Source organism: Buteo buteo, chromosome 21 (assembly GCF_964188355.1).
Source record: "Buteo buteo chromosome 21, bButBut1.hap1.1, whole genome shotgun sequence".
Classification (NCBI taxonomy): domain Eukaryota; kingdom Metazoa; phylum Chordata; class Aves; order Accipitriformes; family Accipitridae; genus Buteo; species Buteo buteo.
The window spans coordinates 11,453,571-11,472,325 of record NC_134191.1 but is presented as its reverse complement, the minus strand read 5'-3'; the positions used below and the strand labels follow the sequence as shown (position 1 = coordinate 11,472,325).

Sequence of the window (18,755 nt, the reverse complement as noted above, 5' to 3'; positions counted from 1 at the left end):
ACTTAGGGTTAGCGTTACGGTTAGGGGTTAGGGGTTAGGGTTAGTGCTAAGGTTAGGGTTAGGGTTAGGGCTTGGGTTAGGGTTAGGGTTACGGCTAGGGTTAGGGTTAGGTTAGGGTTAGGGTTAGGAGTTAGGGTTAGGGTTTGTATTAGGTTAGTTTTAAGGCCTAAGTTAAGTTTTAAGGTTAAGGTTTGGTTAGGGTTAGGATTAGGGTTAGGGTACGACTTAGGGCTAGGGTTAGGGTTAGGGTTAGGGTTAGGGTTTAGGGTTATTGTTAGGGTTTGTGGTTAGGGGTTAGGCTTAGGGTTAGCGTTACGGTTAGGGGTTAGTGGTTAGGGTTAGGGCTAAGGTAAGTGTTAGGGTTAGGTTTAGGGCTAGGGCTAGGGTTAGGGTTAGGGTTACAGCTAGGGTTAGGGTTAGGTTAGGGTTAGGGTTAGGAGTTAGGGTTAGGGTTTCTATTAGGTTAGTTTTAAGGGCTAAGGTTAGTTTTAGGGTTAAGGTTGGGTTAGGGTTAGGATTAGGGTTAGGGTACGACTTAGGGCTAGGGTTAGGGCTAGGGTTAGGGTTAGGGTTAGGGTTAGGGTTAGGGGTTAGGTGTTAGGGGTTAGGCTTAGGGTTAGCGTTACGGTTAGGGGTTAGTGGTTAGGGTTAGGGTTAAGGTTAGCGTTAGGGTTAGGGTTAGGTTTAGGTCTAGGGTTACGGTTAGGGTTAGGGTTAGGGTTACGGCTAGGGTTAGGGTTAGGTTAGGTTTACGAGTTAGGGTTAGGGTTTGTATTAGGTTAGGTTTAAGGGCTAAGGTTAGTTTTAGGGTTAAGGTTGGGTTAGGTTTAGGGTTAGGGTTAGGGTACGACTTAGGGCTAGGTTTAGGGTTAGCGTTAGGGTTTAGGGTTAGGGTTAGGGGTTAGGGGTTAGGGGTTAGCCTTAGGGTTAGCGTTACGGTTAGGGGTTAGGGGTTAGGTTTAGGGCTAAGGTTAGGGTTAGGGTTAGGTTTAGGTCTAGGGTTAGGGTTAGGGTTAGGGATAGTTTTACGGCTAGGGTTAGGGTTAGGCTTAGGAGTTAGGGTTAGGGTTTCTATTAGGTTAGTTTTAAGGGCTAAGGTTAGTCTTAGGGTAAACGTTGGGTTAGGGTTAGGATTAGGGTTAGGGTACGAGTTAGGGCTAGGGTTAGGGCTAGGGTTAGGTTTAGGGTTAGGGTTACGGTTTAGGGTTATGGTTAGGGTTAGGGGTTAGGGGTTAGGGTTTAGACTTAGGGTTAGCGTTACGGTTAGGGGTTAGTGGTTAGGGTTACGGCTAAGGTTAGGGTTAGGTTTCCGATTAGGGCTAGGGTTAGGGTTACGGCTAGGGTTAGGGTTAAGTTAGGCTTAGGGTTAGGGTTTGTATTAGGTTAGTTTTAAGGGCTAAGGTTAGTCTTAGGGTAAACGTTGGGTTAGGGTTAGGATTAGGGTTAGGGTACGACTTAGGGCTAGGGTTAGGGTTAGGGTTAGGGTTATGGTTAGGGTTAGGGGTTAGGGGTTAGGCTTAGGGTTAGCGTTACGGTTAGGGGTTAGTGGTTAGGGTTAGGGCTAAGGTTAGGGTTAGGGTTAGGGCTAGGGTTAGGGTTAGGTTTACGGCTTGGGTTAGGGTTAGGTTAGGGTTAGGAGTTAGGGTTAGGGTTTTGTATTAGGTTACTTTTAAGGGCTAAGGTTAGTCTTAGGGTTAAGGTTGGGTTAGGGTTAGGATTAGGGTTAGGGTACGACTTAGGGCTAGGGTTAGTGTTAGGTTTAGGGTTAGGGTTTAGGGTTATGGTTACAGTTAGGGGTAAGGGGTTAGGGGTTAGGCTTAGGGTTAGCGTTACGGTTAGGCTTAGGGTTAGGGTTACGGTTAGGGGTTAGGGGTTAGGGTTAGGTCTAAGGTTAGGGTAAGAGTTAGGATTAGGGTAAGAGTTTTGGTTAGGTTTAGGGTTAGATTAGGGTTAGTGTTAGGAGTTAGGGTTAGGGTTTGTAGTACGTTACTTTTAAGGGCTAAGGTTAGTCTTAGGGTTAAGGATGGGTTAGGGTTAGGATTAGGGTTAGGGTACGACTTAGGGCTAGGGTTAGGGCTAGGGTTAGGGTTAGGGTTTAGGGTTATGGTTAGGGTTAGGGGTTAGGGGTTAGGCTTAGTGTTAGGGTTACGGTTAGGGGTTTTAGGGGTTATGGTTAGGGCTAAGGTTAGGGTTAGTGTTTGGATAAGAGTTAGGGTTAGGGTTTAAGTTAGGTATAGATTTAGGGTTAGGTTTAGTTTAGGATTAGGGTGTAGGGGTCGGCATTCGGAAGATCTCGCGTTGTCACGGAAAGTTAGAGGGTTAGTCGCAGCCTTGTGATGTACCTGTAACCCCACCTCCCCTTGTTAGTATAAAAGGAATTAACTGCGCAATAAAAGGCGGAAGTTGGCGCTCACACTGTGTGTGTTATCTGTCTCTTTCCCTGGTCCGGGCCGACCAGTGATCTAAGCGTGGAACCTTGATATGTAGCGAATGCTACATAGTGGTGACCCCGACGTGATCGGTTGCCATGGCGACGATGGAACTTGCGCACGTGATTAGGGGGTTGAAAGAGTTGGCTAATGAGGTGGGTGCCCGAGGAACGATTAGGAGGGGCCCCAAGGCCGAATGCATCCAATGGGTGCTGCGCCGGGGAGGGATGAGTTCTCCCATAGAAGTTTTTAGTCCCCCAAATTGGGGAGTGGTTCGGGAGATGTTGCTTTAGTCGGCGCTCGAGGGTGAGCACGGCGCTGCGGAACGATTACGAGCTTGGGACATGGTGGAGGGGGTAGTTAAGGTAGGACTAAAGGCTAGGGAGTGCAGGTCGGCGGCGCGAGCTATCCTGTTCGCGGATGAAGCGCCGGTTTGAAAACAACGGGGGACAGTGCCCCCAGGGACGGTGGGACAAGATCAGACGGAGTGGGTGGTTGTGGAGCGGGGCTCGCGGAGCGGTTCCTCTCTGACTGATAGCGTGGACTCAGAGGGTGCGGCAGAGATAGGGGTTTTTCCGGTGGAGACGGTACCTCCGAGACTGGATGGGCCCTCTCTGCGGCGGGCATGGGAGGTGTTACGGCAGGATCTTCTGAAGGAGTTGCGGGAATGCCTCCTGGACTGGGTTCCAGGCGGGGATGTTAAGGGGGAATTGTACCGTCAGGTGAAGGAATGGGAGGAAAGAACGCCCCCGGAGGGGGAGCTCAGGAAGCTGAGAGAGTTAAACACTGTAGTAGCGGGGGAACCACCCCCCGGCGAGGGAAACCAGGCGCCTTTGCCGGGAGAGCAGGCTGAGTTTTTGCCTGTGGCGGCCGAGCCGGTGCCTGTGGCGGCCGAGCCGGTGCCTGTGCAGGCTGAGCCACTGCCTGTGCAGGCTGAGCTTTTGCCTGTGGCGGCTGAGCCTTTGCCTGCGCAGGCTGAGCTTTTGCCTGTGGCGGCCGAGCCTTTGCCTGCGGCGGTCGGGCCTTTGCCTGTACGGGCTGAGCCGCTGCCTGTGGCAGCTGAGCCTTTGCCTGTGCAGGCTGAGTTTTTGCCTGTGGCGGCCGAGCCAGTGCCTGCGGCGGTCGGGCCCGTGCCTGTGAGGGCCGGGCCTTTGCCTGTGAGGGCCGGGCCGTTGCCTGTGCGGGCCGAGCCGTTGCCTGTGCGGGCCGGGCCTACTGAGCCTGTGCTGGCTGCGCCTTTGCCTGCGGGGCCTGGCCCTGTTGTGCCTATTGCTGCGCCATCAACTGCGCCATCTGCCGCTTCTGGGCCGGAACGGGTTAATCCTTCGGCTGGGCCCTTCCGAAACTGGCGCGCGGTACCAGCAGCTATAGACTCCGATTATTCCGATGAGGAGAGGATGGATAGTGTGATACGGCAGCCATCGAGAAGTGCGCCACAGAGACAGGCAAGGGAGGGACAGGACGCCTTACAGAGGCATTGGAGGGGAGAAAAAAAAAAAAAAGGGGGGAGAGAGAGAGGCATTTCACTGGAAAGTCCTTGAGAACTTAAAGAATGCTGTGAGTCAGTGCGGAATCCACTTATTGATACAGCCAGTACTTGTATGTAGTACTTGCTTTAGGTAAAAAGTGTGTTAAGCATACTTTGATTAAACATAGCGCGGGCAAGGGTATGCCTGTGTACAGACACCTGAAGGGCTCCTGAAATGGGTTCCTAGTCGTATGATTCGTCCTGCCTTAACCTCGTAGTGTTTGAGTTTTCTTACAGATTGCTGTTATCCTGTCCTGGCTTATGACACCTTGGGTATCCAGATGACATCCCTCTCAGAGTCCATCAATACGTGCCTTTATGGGATCCGACTGTCGGAACTCGCGGCCAGGAATCTAGGTGCCTCGGACATTAAGCCTTAACATCAGCACACCAACGATAAGCCTTATAGAGTAATAGAAGTAATTCTTTCCAAGTCTTAACTTTCAATCTACCTCTTGTGTGAATTTCTATAAAGGAGCTTTTTGCTCTGCAGGGTAAATGGGACATTTACGGGTGTTTAAGATAGAGTGTTTTTAAGTAGTTGTAGAGATATGTATCTACTCATGGCACTTTATATAGTTATTTCTTTGTGTGGAATTGTTCATCTCAATAGAAGCCAACTCGTCATGGGGAGGGGAGAGATGTAGGGGTCGGCATTCGGAAGATCTCGCGTTGTCACGGAAAGTTAGAGGGTTAGTCGCAGCCTTGTGATGTACCTGTAACCCCACCTCCCCTTGTTATTATAAAAGGAATTAACTGCGCAATAAAAGGCGGAAGTTGGCGCTCACACTGTGTGTGTTATCTGTCTCTTTCCCTGGTCCGGGCCAACCAGTGATCTAAGCGTGGAACCTTGATATGTAGCGAATGCTACATTAGGGTTAGGAGTTAGGGTTAGGGTTTGTATTAGGTTAGTTTTAAGGCCTAAGGTTAGGTTTAGGGTTAAGGTTGGCTTAGGGTTAGGATTAGGGTTAGGGTACGACTTAGGGCTAGGGTTAGGGCTAGGGTTAGGGTTAGGGTTAGGGTTAGGGGTTAGGCTTAGGGTTAGGGTTACGGTGAGGGGTTAGGGTTAGGGCCAAGTTTAGGGCTAGGGTTAGAGTTAGGGTTAGAACTAGGGTAAGAGTTAGGGTTAGGGTTAGGGTCAGCTTAGGGTTAGGGTTAGGAGTTAGGGTTTGTATTAGGTTAGTTTTAAGGGCTAAGGTTAGGCATTAGGGTTAAGGTTGGGTTAGTGTTAGGATTAGGGTTAGGGTACGATTTAGGGCTAGGGTTAGGGTTAGGGTTAGGGTTTAGGGATATGGTTAGGGGTTAGGCTTAGGGTTAGGGTTACGGTTAGGGGGTAGGGGTTAGGGTAAGGGCTAAGGTTAGGGCTAGGGTTAGGGCCAACGTTAGGATTAGAGTTAGGGTAAGAGTTAGGGTTACGGTTAGGGTTAGGTTAGGGTTAGGGTTAGGAGTTAGGGTTAGGGTTTGTATTAGGTTAGTTTTAAGGGCTAAGGTTAGTTTTAGGGTTAAGGTTGGGTTAGGGTTAGGATTAGGGTTAGGGTACGACTTAGGGCTAGGGTTAGGGTTAGGGTTAGGGTTAGGGTTTAGGGTTATGGTTAGGGTTAGGGGTCAGGGGTTAGGGGTTAGGCTTAGGGTTAGGGTTAGGGTTAGGGTTAGGGCTAGGGTTAGGGTTAGGGTTTAGGGTTGTGTTTAAGGTTAGAGGTTAGGCTTAGGGTTAGGGTTACGGTTAGGGGTTGGGGTTAGGGTTAGGGCTAAGGTTAGGGTTAGGGTTAGGTTTAGGGCTAAGGTTAGGGTTAGGGTTAGGTCTAGGGTTAGGGTTAGGATAAGAGTTAGGGTTAGGGTTAGGGTTTGTAGTACGTTAGTTTTAAGGGCTAAGGTTAGGCTTAGGGTTAAGGTTGGGTTAGGGTTTGGATTAGGGTTAGGGTATGACTTAGGGCTAGGGTTAGGGTTAAGGTTAGGGTTAGGGTTTAGGTTTATGGTTAGGGGTTAGGCTTAGGGTTAGGGTTACAGTTAGGGGTTAGGGGTTAGGGTTAGGGTTAGGGATAGGGTTAGGGTTAGGATAAGAGTTAGTGTTAGGGTTAGGTTAGGTTAGAGTTAGGAGTTAGGGTTAGGGTTTCTATTAGGTTAGTTTTAAGGGCTAATGGTAGTCTTAGGATTAACGTTGGGTTAGGGTTAGGATGAGGGTTAGGGTATGACTTAGGGCTAGGTTTAGGACTAGGGTTAGGGTTAGGGTTACGGTTAGGGTTTAGGGTTATGGTTCGGGGTAGGGGTTAGGTGTTAGGCTTAGGGTTATTGTTACGGTTAGGGGTTAGGGTTAGGGCTAAGGTTTGGGTTACGGTTAGGGTTAGGGCTAGGGTTAGGGTTAGAGTTAGGGTTAGGTTAGGCTTTGGGTTAGGGTTTGTAGTACGTTAGTTTTAAGGGCTAAGGTAGGCTTAGGGTTAAGGTTGGGTTAGGGTTAGGATTAGGGTTAGGGTACAAGTTAGGGTTAGGGCTAGTTTTAGGGTTAGGGGTTAAGGGTTAGGATTAGGTGTTAGACTTCGAGTTTAGGTTTAGGGTTTAGGTGGTTAGGTTTAGGATTAGGGTTAGGCGTTATGATTAGGGTTTGAGTTAGCGTTTAGCTTTAGGGTTAGGGTTAGGGTTAGGGTGGAGAAAACCATGGATATCAAATAAAAGCCCAAATGAAATTTTACTACACTACTAAGGGACACATTTTTATGTAAACATTGACTAGATCTATAACATCACTTATGGAGCATAGTTTGCAGAGAAAAGTTCTCATAAATTGACTTAGCAATCTCTCAGATATTTGATGCATCTTTTAAAACTGTGGTCCTTGTATGGAAATTGTGTTTTATTATACCTTCCAGAAAATGCCAGTGAAGTGATTTCTGGTTCTGTTTAACCTGGAAACTGATGATGGTCTTTTACCAATTCCAAATTCATAATGACATTCAAAGTGAATTTGCTAGATCTCCATTTGTTTGGTTTTGCTCTTCTGTTAAGCAGCTGTTTAACAGCTCTTCTGTTAAAATTATTATGGCAGCACTGAGACTAGCTTTCAGAAAATAATCTAAAGTCACCTCAGCTGAGCCCTTACTGTTGCTGAAGTGAAAATTCTTCCATGCTACCAACTCGGTAGTGTGTTCTCTATATTTTAAACATAAGATGGCAACCATGAGTGCTTTGAAATTGTAGTCTCTGCATTGATATGGATGACAATTGGTTGGCAAAAAAAGCTTTAGCCAGACAATAAAAGAAAAAGATCCTGCTGCTTCTCTTGGGGCAAACAAAAATATTTCCCATATTGGGTATTAATATTTGGCATGGACTTCTAGGTTAAACTAATGGCTAGCTTTTTGTTATTTCAGATACCCTTCATTTTCTCATGTTAAATCTGAAATGTTTCTGTATGTGATTGCTAGAATCCCAACCTATGCCAATAAAAGTGATTATTTCATCTCCCATTCTGTGATTTGATGATTCAATAAAGCTTCTGAGAAAGGACATGATTTTGTTTAAGTCTTTTAATACCATGTCTGCTAGTACCTTGTTTCAGAGGTAGTTTTGTATTTCTGTCTTCACAATATACCATAGTCATCAATGTTGCATCACTAAATGGTGCCTACAATGACCTATGTTTTGTAAAAACTGCAGTAGTGGATCAGACTCAATCATACTTTCACTGTATGATACCATAAAACTGGTAAGTTCTGCTCTGTAATCCCTAACTTTGTTGTTGTTGTTAATTAGTCAAGGTCCTGATGGGAATACTCTGTTATCTGAAGACACGAGAAGAGAACTTCAGAGGCAGCAGTGGGAAAAAGAAGAAGAAGAAGCCCTCAGAAAACCCATGGGACCCATACATTATGAGGACATTCGAGAAAATGGTATACTTCCATACTTTATATCACTTATCTTTATATCACCAAATAGATTAGTTTTAGAGGAAGCAAGGGAAAGTTACTTCTTGTGCCTGTATGGGAAAGTATAGGTATGTATTAAGCCACGTGTGTAATAACCATTTGTCCTGGTTTCAGCTGGGATAGAGTTAATTGTCTTCCTAGTAGCTGGTATAGTGCTATGTTTTTGAGTTTGGTATGAGAAGAATGTTAATAACACTGACATTTTCAGTTGTTGCTAAGTAATGTTTAGTCTAAAGTCAAGGATTTTTCAGCTTCTCGTGCCCAGCCAACAAGAAGGCTGGAGGGGCACAAGAAGTTGGGAGGGGACACAGCCAGGACAGCTGACCCAAACTGGCCAACAGGGTATTCCATACCATGTGTTTCACATCTAGTGTATAAACTGGGGGGAGTGGGGGTGGGGGGATAGCTGCTCGAGGACTAACTGGTCATCGATTGCCAGGTGGTGAGCAATTGCATTGTGCATCACTTGTATATTCCAATCTTTTTATTATTACTAATGTCATTTTATTAGTGTTATTATTATCATTATTAGTTTCTTCTTTTCTGTTCTATTAAACTGTTCTTATCTCAACCCATGAGTTTTACTTTTTTTTTCCCCAATTCTCTCCCCCATCCCACTGGGTGGCGGGGGTGGAAGTCAGTGAGCGGCTGTGTGCTGCTTAGTTGCTGGCCGGGGTTAAACCACAACACCATTCAAATTACCAGTACATAAGTCTACATAAGTCTAGATTTTTCCTCAAATTGTATTTTTCTCAAATGCATTTTTCAAATTTCATTACCTCCTCCTGTGATCTCCTTCAGGAAGCTTCACTTCATGCATCATCTAAAACAAGCCCTTTTTAGCCATCTAAAACTAATGCGATGTATATTGTTGGGATTAATTCCGTGCCTGAAATCAGGGTGCATGGTGCTTGTAGTTACTGTCAATTATAAACTGGATGTAACTTAAATGTATTGATTTTCTTCTTTTCAGAGGCCAGACAGCTTGGTGTTGGTTACTTTGCCTTTTCTCGTGACAAAGAACTTAGGAATAAACAACGGGCAACGCTGGATATGCTACGAGAGCAGGTACAAGTTTAAAGAGCAAATTGGGGTATGATGGCATCCTACTTTCAGTGGTCACTGTCTTTGATTTGTTGTATAAGTCTTATTTCAAGTGATGCCCACAGCTGATTCCAAAAAAAAATTGGGCCTCTTTTTCCCTGTTGAAACATGGTACTTGATAAGGACTGCTTTTAGTTGTTTAGTAAAGGAAGATATGTAGTTGATTACAATAACAAAGGAAGATTAATTCATGTTTTTCTTTGCTGTTAAGACACTTGATCAGAGAACTAAACGTGAACAGCTAAAAGAAAAAAGGAAGGCAGCTCTAGATGCAAGGCTGTCTAAACTTCGAGCACGGAAGATTAAGAAATTAAGGGAAGCTGGATTAGAGGAAGAGGCAGAAAAATTGGAGAATGGAGGTATGATCTGCCTTTTTAAGTTAAATACTTGCTATTTCATCTTGTACTTGATTCATGGACAGGCATACTCTAATTGATTTAGGCTTGGACATTCAATATATTGGTATTACATATTCTGTATATACAAATAGTATAACTGTTTCAATGTTGAGTGTTCATATAACTGTGTGTAGATAAGAAATCATGCCAGAAATAGCTTAATAATGCATGTAGAAATGTGATATGTAGATTTTAGGCTTTTTTTGATTCACACCTGACAGCAGGAATTATGTGGGTTAATTATGCCTGTTGAGGTTAGAGCTGCTGAAATTTTACTGGCTTTTTTTTTAAAGATGAAGTAGAACAAAAAGTAGTAACAAGTTAATTTTGATATCATGTAATATACAATCCTACAGTTTCAGTGCAGTCTGTAAATTGGACATACAACTGACTTTAGGATTTAGGATGATGAATTTGAGTTCTAATCCCATCTCTGTGATGTCTCCCTTATGACACCACTAGTCACTTGTACTGTCTGTCTCCTACTGTAAAATGTAGCTAATATTTCACTATGTCAGAATTCTGTCCAAGGGATTAACTGTAAAGCATTCTGGAAATGAACACTAATGTGCCACTCCTAACTGTTACTGTTGTTCGGAAGAATAAGAATGCAAATTGTTTTCTCCAGTAAATGAAATGGAGATAACATGCTAATGTTCTTATTTTTACCTCATTTTCTAGCTTCAGTATAATACTCAGCACATGCCTTTGTGGGTTATTAGGCAATAGATTTTCAGCAGTCTTTTTGATACAACTAGAAAGCTAATGAAGTGTCTCTTGGTAGATATGATTCCTGATTATCTGGTTTACCTATTATTTTTTCTGAACTAATATGCAGTAATTTAAAAAAAAAAAAAAAATCACCTCCCTGCTCAGATGCATTTCATTATTAGAATGAAATTAGATCACTAGTATGAGCTCTATAAATGCAAATAACTCTTGCTTCCTATTCCTCCTATGAAATTCATATAGATTTTATCCCATTACTAATAAAAACTACTATCTCTTTCCATAACATAGAGTTGAAAGGTGCTACTGATGAACCGAAAGCTCCGAGAGTTACTGCAGCAAGTAGAAAGGTAGAGGTTGTCATCCAGGAGAGAAGAGATACAAAGCCTGGTGTGCCTTATGTCCGAGAGTGGGATAAAGGCAAAGGTAAGGAAATGTAGATTTGGAAACATTGTTTGGAAGCAGTGTGCACGGTGCTACTTTCATTTCTATTTTGTGACGAAGTATGGTAAGACTGAGAAGCAATGAAATACTTTCTCCCTTTGTATTGATGACTATCTAGTGTCCAGTGCAGTAATTGACAAGGCATGCATTAGTGCCAGTATCTGCTATAATATCCCCGTAATTTTTTCTTCTGTATGAATTACTCTATTTCTGGATGATCCAGAGAGGTTGGCAGAATGTCAAATTTCATAGTTCATAAGATTTACCGTCTTTCAGTGTGATCTTGATGTATTTCTGTAGTTTGTGCTACGTGACAGCAGGATGTATTACACTGAAAGAGATACAGGACAATACTAAAAAGTGATGCAAGCAGAGACCACTTCAGTAACAACATCCCACCCTGAAGCATCTTCCTTGTCACAACAACTGATGGCTGTCTTCTAGATCCTTCTCAAACCCATTAACTCATTTTGCACCGTTAATCTAACCTCATGCACATTCTTGTAGTCTGATGCCCGACTTCTAAGTAAAAGCAAACAAGGAATAGGCAATGCACATAAATGTCCACCTTCTTTAGTACTTGTGTAAGAGCAGCATTCCTATTCTGTGCAATACTGATACTTCCAGCTTCTTTTTACTTTTCACAGTCTCTTTGTGTTCAGTTAATGAACATCGTTGTGAGGGGAAACTTTGTGGTGCCATTAAAAACCAAAACTTTTGGGTCCTATGTGTTAAATCTTTATCCGGCCTGACACTGGTTTTCTTCTACCTCTGAGGAATCCTAGTATCTGACTGACACCCAAGTAGCACTGTACTACACAACAGGTATTACACTCAGAAAGCAGAGGACAGCTTACTCTAAAATGTGAAGTAAAATAACTGTAGTTCACTGAACATAAATTTAACACAAGCATCTAAATTAGTATAAGAAGAGATACACAAAACAACTCATTCTCTTAGATGCTTTCCTCCCTACCATTTCATTTTTTTAATATACTTTTACCAAAGCAAAGGAAGAAGTCCTGCTCTGATTGGGGCTCTACTTTGCTACATCAGACAAATGTGTAGCCCTTCTGTATCAAAATTTTCTACTTCATTTCTTACAGAAGTCCTGATAGATGTGAATACTGAAAAGAATTTTACTGGTTTTAGAGAGTAGTTTTGGGAGACACCTTCGGAGTAGGTTTTGGGGATATCTTTTTTAAGTGTGGTGACCTTGAGCTGTCATTCCATTGCAGTACTTCAGAACTATTTTTAATCAGAAATCAGCAGCTGTCATAGTAACTAGAATATCTACTTCTGTTGAAATAAAGAAGTTACTGGTTTTCACCTGTGCCCACTAGAGATAATCTCATCATCTCCATCTTCTATTAACTAAGCTCCTAATGCTTTGATTTGTTAGTATTTTGATTCACACCTAACTAGTCATTTTTCATAACCAATGACCACATTGTAAAACGATCTTAAAGTGAGTAGGATGAGTTATATAGCAGATGGTGGTTATCTTTAATGCTCAATGCTTTTGTTCCTGCTCTGTAAAGAAAGTGGACTGCCAGCTTAGCCAGCAATCTAATACTAGAGGGAAAAGTAATTGTAAATGGCTTTTCACAGCTGCATCTTCTCTGTTTGCTAATTTGTTTTCCCTCCTTTCTCACTGATCTTCAGACTGTGAAATCTATACTCAATCTACTATTTTCCCTGTTTCTAACAGAACTGATGTTTGGACAATGGTCAAAGAAACAGGAAGAACTCAGAGATGAGCGAGATCCAGAATTTGCACCACCTTCTGATTACTTTATGGGACAAAAGAAAGATGATAATTACAGAAGTCAGAATGTGAACAGTCCTGAAACCTCCTCTGAAAAACTGGAAACAGAGACAGCACAAAACCAACAGATGCCATCAGTGCAGGCCAACGGCAGCAGCACTGAAGGTGTGCCACCGTCAGTGCAGGCTTACAACAGTAATGTTCAAGATCAGTCAGCATCAACAGAGGCCTGTGGCAGTGACACTCAAGATGCGCCATCATCAGCGGAGGATGACAGTAGCGATGATGAGGATATGCTGCCATCAGCACAGGCGTACGGCTATGGTCCTCAAGGTGTGCCGCCGTCGATGCAGGCTTATGGCTATGGCACTCAAGATGTGCTGTCATCAATGCAGGCTTATGGCTATTGCACTCATGATATGCCATTTCCAATGCAGGCTTATGGCTATGGCACTCAAGGTATGCTGCCACCAATGCACACTTACGGCTACGGCACTCATGATATGCCATTTTCAATGCAGGCTTACGGCTACGGCGCCCAAGATGTGCCGCCAGCAATGCAGGCCTATGGCTGCAGCGCCCAAGATGTGCCGCCAGCAATGCAGGCCTGTGGCTGCAGCGCCCAAGATGTGCCGCCACCAATGCAGGCCTGTGGCTGCAGCGCTCAAGATGTGCCATCGTCAGTGCAGGCCTGTGGCTGCAGTGCCCAAGATGTGCCATCATCAGTGCAGGCCTGTGGCTGCAGCGCCCAAGATGTGGCACCTTCAGTGCAGGCCAACAGCAGTGACACTCAAAATCAGGAACCACTTTACCAAAGTTTAGATGATATGCTGTCTTATTACAGACAAGTGACTTGAACTGAGCGAAAAGATAAGCATGAATCATGATTTAAAGAACTGAAATAGAATTATCTTCTCAGCAAGAATATTATTTTCCCACATCTGGAAAAAATAAGTTTCTGTAAGTAGATCAAAATAAATCCTGGAGACCTAAGTTGTTTTACATCACAGCTGTACTTCTGCCCTGTTGGTTCTTTATTTTTTTTTTCCCTCTTTATTAAAATTATGTGATTTTTTTTTTTTTTTGGCAGTACTTAATTTAGTTTAGTACATGTTTCATTTCAATTCTTTGTCACTTATACCTGAACTTTGGGGTATATTCATGGCTTTCTTTCAAAAGATGAACTCTTCCTTTACTCTGTCGCTCCCCAGCTAGCTTCTGGTTTGGAGGTACTACAAGTTCAGTGATATCTGTAGAAACAGTATTGAAATGGCAGGCCCTCTGCTGCTAAATACAGAATGGTTTTAGGAACTTTGTTACCTACTTAATCTCTTGCCTTTACGAAGTGCAGAATATTATCTAGTGAACAGTGGTGGAGAGTAGTTCACGTGGTTGTAATGGCTTCTGCATTCCTGAGGTCTGTATATAACTTATAATTCTGTGAACCAAATTAGAGTGGAGAGAGGCATTGCAGAAATCAGTAAATAATGATGGTTAGACTAAGAGTAAACACTTCACTAAAGTAGAAGTCTTGACAGCTGAAATTACTGTCTTACTGGTTTAGAAAATGCTCTCATAATTCTCCAAGTGCATTTTTCTTGCATCATCTGTTGTACTTATGGCTTTATTTTATTTAAAACTTTTTTCCAAAAACTGTGATATAGCAGTCATTATATATAAAAGAAGACTGACCTCTACCAAACAAGCTTTTATTTCAGAATCTTAGTAAATAAGAGTAATTCTTGTTTACCATGTAGAACACTTTTATTTCTGAAGGTAATTTAGATGCCCCATTTGTATTTTAAAAGCTTGTACAAGGGTAAGACCTAGAAAAGCAGGTTAGAATGGGCAATTTCATAGATTGTCTAAAGTTAAATGACGATACTGTCAAAATAGTGAACATTTGAACAAAATAGTGAACTAGCCAAAGAGACAGAGATAATGTGCTACTCTTGTGTGCTTCATTCAGATCTCAGGCTGCTTTGCAAAGCCTGTTGAACAGCAATGTGTTCAAAGTGACTGAGCAAACTTAGCGGCCTGCAGAACACATTCACTGTCCCCAAACTCGGTTTTAATCTCAGCTAGTAAACACACTGTATCGCTGGCTTTTGCACAGGAATTTGCAAAGCAGGAATAACACCTCACAGGAGGAATAACATTCCACAAGAGCACAGGTGGTACGATTTTAAAGTCACAAAATACCCCAGTCTTATCCTTACCAAATGTTGAAGAGACTGGAGCTTTATGATAACTTTGGGTTTCTGTTTCTCTGAACAGACCTAGAACTTGAGGACAGTATGACACTATTAATGGCCACATCCACCTGAAATGCACTGAAGGCTTAGCAGCAGCTCATTGTTTCTGCTGCTGCTGACACTGACCTAAACTCAGCTGTTGCATGTGGTGTTAGGGCGTATATTTCTTCCTTTCCTTGAATCTCTTCAGTATGAATAAAGAACCTGAAAATAAATAATGATCATATACTAATGACTGAAAGGAAGAGGAAGATGTTACAAACCAATCTGGTTTTACCAAATGTGAATGCAGGCTTTTTTTCTCATAAATTTGGTACAATCTCAGGTTAGTCAATATCCATGAGATGGCAGTCTAGTCTTACTGATTTGCTATAAGAAATTCTGCCAGTATATACCTATTTTCTGCTATTTATTTCATAATAACATTGAAGTAGTCTCTGATGAGCCTGATCTGAGAAGAATTTTTCAAATGCTGTGTCACCTCACATTTAATTTTGAGTTTAAAACAGTTGCATTGTGTTTTAGCAGCTTTCTACCACAAAGGTAAGAAGTGGTCAAAACACAAATTTCAAATTTGACTAGTTAGGAAAACAGTCTCCTTTCAGTGCCACCAGTTGTTGAACTTCTACATAGAAACAGATGTTAAATGTTGTAATGTTTCGTAAAGAAGTGTTTGGTTGCCCACAGAGTAAGCAAGGCAAAAGCTAATTGCTAAGCTAGAGTTATTTGCAAAGACCCTACTACTTCTTAAGGGTACCAGACTACTTTGATTAAATTTCCCAGGTATCCACTACCAGATTTCACTGCTGTGCCTCACCATACCTTTGTCCTCATGCTTAAGTGGTACAGGAACATGTCTGACATCATCTTGACAAAAGTGACTTAATAGTGACTGTCATGTTTAAACTAACTAATTAGGGCAGACTGGTTGTTACAGCACTAGCACAGGAAATGAAGGACCTCATTCAGATTCCTACCATCTGTCTGGGAAAGCTTTGTTCAAATGATGTAACTTTTATGTACATGAGTGAATGGTAAGTTTGGACTCAAAACAGCTTAGCTGTATGTTGGAATAAATGCTGGAATAAACATCTAAGATTTCACTTGTAATGGGCAATTTCAATGTGTGAGGCAGGGTAGAATTGGTTTCCAGCTTAGAAACGCTGCTTTTTAAAACAGGTAATGCATTTAGAAGTATTCTATGAAATCTATTGGAAGAACAATCCCTTCTGACCAGAGATGCTTTAACTAATCCATATTTAAATTTCATAGCAAGAAAGAATTTAGTACTATAGTTTCTTGGTTCCTACAAATAACATCAGACTGAATGAGCACTTCTGTTTGAAAGAAATTGAAAAGAAAATATTTAAAAAACTGACGTGTTTTATATTTTTGAAAGGTCATAACTTAGAAACCACTATAATGCCCTTGGAAGATGGGGTTCAAATGATACCATTACAGTTTGGAGAAAAGAGAAATGGAAGATGGAGATTGGCGGGCCTGCTAAAGGCTGCAAAGGAATCACTAGTCCATGCGAGTTCAACCCAGGAGCTCTGGGCTTGAACTGCCATTGTATCTCTATGTTACATTGTGTCCTTCTTTCTTTTTGTTTGTTTAAGGCAGCTGTGGGAGGGAGGATCAACTAGAACGTAAAAGCATGACAAACTCCCCAGTGTTTTGAAGCTCACTTGGCAGTGCAGTGAAGCAATTTAGGATGTTTTGGGTTATGTACTTCATGCTTTTTTAGCCACTCTCAGTCTAGAATCACAGTACAGTACAATTATTTATTAATTAAGCTTCAGAATATTATTCTGAAGTAAGATAATACCACTGTCCCCATTTTGCGGAAAGAAGAAAATTGAAATGCAAAATGTCTCATGCAAGGTCACAGAGCAAGTCCGTGGTAGAGCAGAAGTTCAAACCCCGTTCTCCAGGCTGGCTGACTTATGCTAGAGAAGTTTCATATTTAAGACCTCACATGAATCAGTATGTGGAACTCAGAGCAGGGTATGATTTTCTTGGAGCTGAACTAACTCTAAAGAGTGGGCAAAGTACTTCAGACGTTAGAGCTCGACTTGAATTCATTATGGCAATCATACCCTTCAATGGATTTCCCTATAAACAGTATTTGCATCTATTCTGCTACTATTTTAACCATTGACATTCATTTCCTACTGCCTTCTGGGCTTTGTTTCTTCTGTGTCCTTCAGACTGTGGGTAATTATATATATATACAGATTTAATTATATATATATATTTTAATTATATATATGTACAGATTATATATATAAACAGATTTAGGAGCTATATTGTCTTTGTATTAGTTTAACACTGAGCTGGAGCTGCACTGAGGAATGAAATGTCATTTATTACATAGCATTATGTAAAAAGATACGATCAAAGTGTTCCTTTGTTCAGCTTCTTTTCCATAGCCTAATACTAAACACAGGAGGATTCTTGGCCAGGAAGGCAGTTCAATGTCTACATTAAACTAAAGCCTATTGAGAACAGCTCTCCCACAGCAGTGATCTGTCACTTTGCCATTTGGTCTCTTTCCCTCTTGTCTTGATTTTTGGCTGAAACACTTTTGCATATTCTCTCATGCTGTGGAGCACACATTTCTATTCAATCTGCTTCATTCTTATTTCACTCAGACCACCTCAAGTTAGCTTCACTGTGATTGGCAACCTCATTCATTTCATTTAGTAACTCCTGGGGCAAACAATTGCTTATTGATACACTGCCAAGGTTATACATTTCTCTCATATTCTGGCCAGAGCTAGAGGACATTGTCTCCCGTTCCCTCTTCCTCCTCACTTTAAACGACCACCCCCAAGTTGCCTACTTTGACACCAGCAGAAGGAGGGTGTGCACTTGGGCTATGTTGGTAAGGATCTGCCACCGTCAGTATATGACTGGTGTAAGTAAAGTAAAGCAAGCTTGTGTATTCACTCTTCTCTGAGCATGCAAAATTGTGAGCACACTGTATCTATGGTTGCATTTCATGTGTTGGAACCGAGCTCTTTGCTAAGAGGTACCAGTGGTGGCTCATGTTGCCTTCAGTGTTCTGCACAGAGCCAGGGGCAGTCCCTAGCTCTTGGGCAACATATCTAAGGCAGCTTTGTCCTACATATTTGTGTGAATAGTTTCCTGATACACACATTAACTTTGTCGAAAATGCAAAAAGCATTCAAGCATGCTTGAATCTGGCTGGCACGACTCAATCTGATCTCCAGAGAAGTACCTTTAGAGAAGACAATTTTCTCCATGTCACCAAAGGCTGATTTTCACCCCCTTAGAGGGCAGCAGGAATCTGGATCTGACTATGAACTATTAGCATGTCAGCTAAGACTGCCTTCTGGCTGCAATTCTGTAACATAGAGGCAGATAGATACTGTATCAATCACATTGTCCTCCTTAACTGTTTTTAATACAAATAGCTCTCCAAGTCTTTTAGTGTCCAGGAGACCTGGTACTGATACCAGTTCTATCAGTAGCTCTAGAGCTGTTAAGATCTAGTCCTGCTAGACACTAATGTCTCCCATCTTGTAGAACACTTGGACCAAGATCTTCCCTCCTCTCCCTTTTTTTGGTCTGTTGAAATTTTGCTTAAAATGTATGTCCAGCTTTGGCCCATAAGACCCAAGGTACTGACTTTGCATCTTAAAGTAGTTAAAGAGGTTAAACAGAGGCAAGAGCAAATGTAAAAACATACCTGGAGTTGGTTAGCATACAGATGATTGGATTAATTTACCCCTCTGTCAAAGATATGGCCTCGAGCAGGCATAGAAACTTGAACTTTCATAAAAATTCAATTGAAATGTAACAGTTCTAGCTGGAAGTTTACTTTGTAATTAAGAAAGTGCTTTGCTTTCTTTCTCTAATTAAACCAAATAAAATTCCATTTTCACAGTCAGAGAAGTAAATACTATCCTTAGGAAGCATCTAAAGAAGAAAAATAACCCCTATAGGTCTTCTGGAAAGTTTAAAATTAGTTCAGCCTCATTTAAAGACAGGGATCCAGAGGCAATGCAAGATGCTGCTCTGGCGTTGTGCTGCCAGCCCAGCCACTAACTCATGCCATGATTTGAGACACAGAGGTGCCTGATCATGTTCAGCCACCACCACACTCAATTATTAATGTGCTTTGACCTCTTAAGTGCAAAATGACTGAAACGTT

At 42.4% G+C, this 18,755-nt stretch overlaps 1 protein-coding gene and 1 long non-coding RNA gene across 2 annotated transcripts in view; one reads left to right on the top strand and one right to left on the bottom strand.

Moving 5' to 3' along the window:
* LOC142042886 (uncharacterized) overlaps positions 1-18,755 on the bottom strand; it is a 660,791-nt gene that overhangs the window by 634,085 nt on the left and 7,951 nt on the right. The window lies entirely within an intron of this gene.
* LOC142042771 (coiled-coil domain-containing protein 174-like) lies at positions 7,582-13,692 on the top strand. Its single transcript, XM_075053030.1, has 6 exons — positions 7,582-7,595; positions 7,705-7,841; positions 8,851-8,945; positions 9,193-9,340; positions 10,400-10,534; positions 12,264-13,692. Exons 1-6 carry the CDS (start codon positions 7,582-7,584, stop codon positions 13,175-13,177), a joined length of 1,443 nt encoding a protein of 480 aa, XP_074909131.1. The 3' UTR covers positions 13,178-13,692.

Excerpts from the sequence above, each read along its gene's own strand:
- LOC142042771 (XM_075053030.1), top strand. Across the intron at positions 9,341-10,399 it reads AGAAAAATTGGAGAATGGAG|AGTTGAAAGGTGCTACTGAT; the intron begins GTATGATCTGCC and ends TCCATAACATAG. Across the intron at positions 10,535-12,263 it reads AGAGTGGGATAAAGGCAAAG|AACTGATGTTTGGACAATGG; the intron begins GTAAGGAAATGT and ends TGTTTCTAACAG.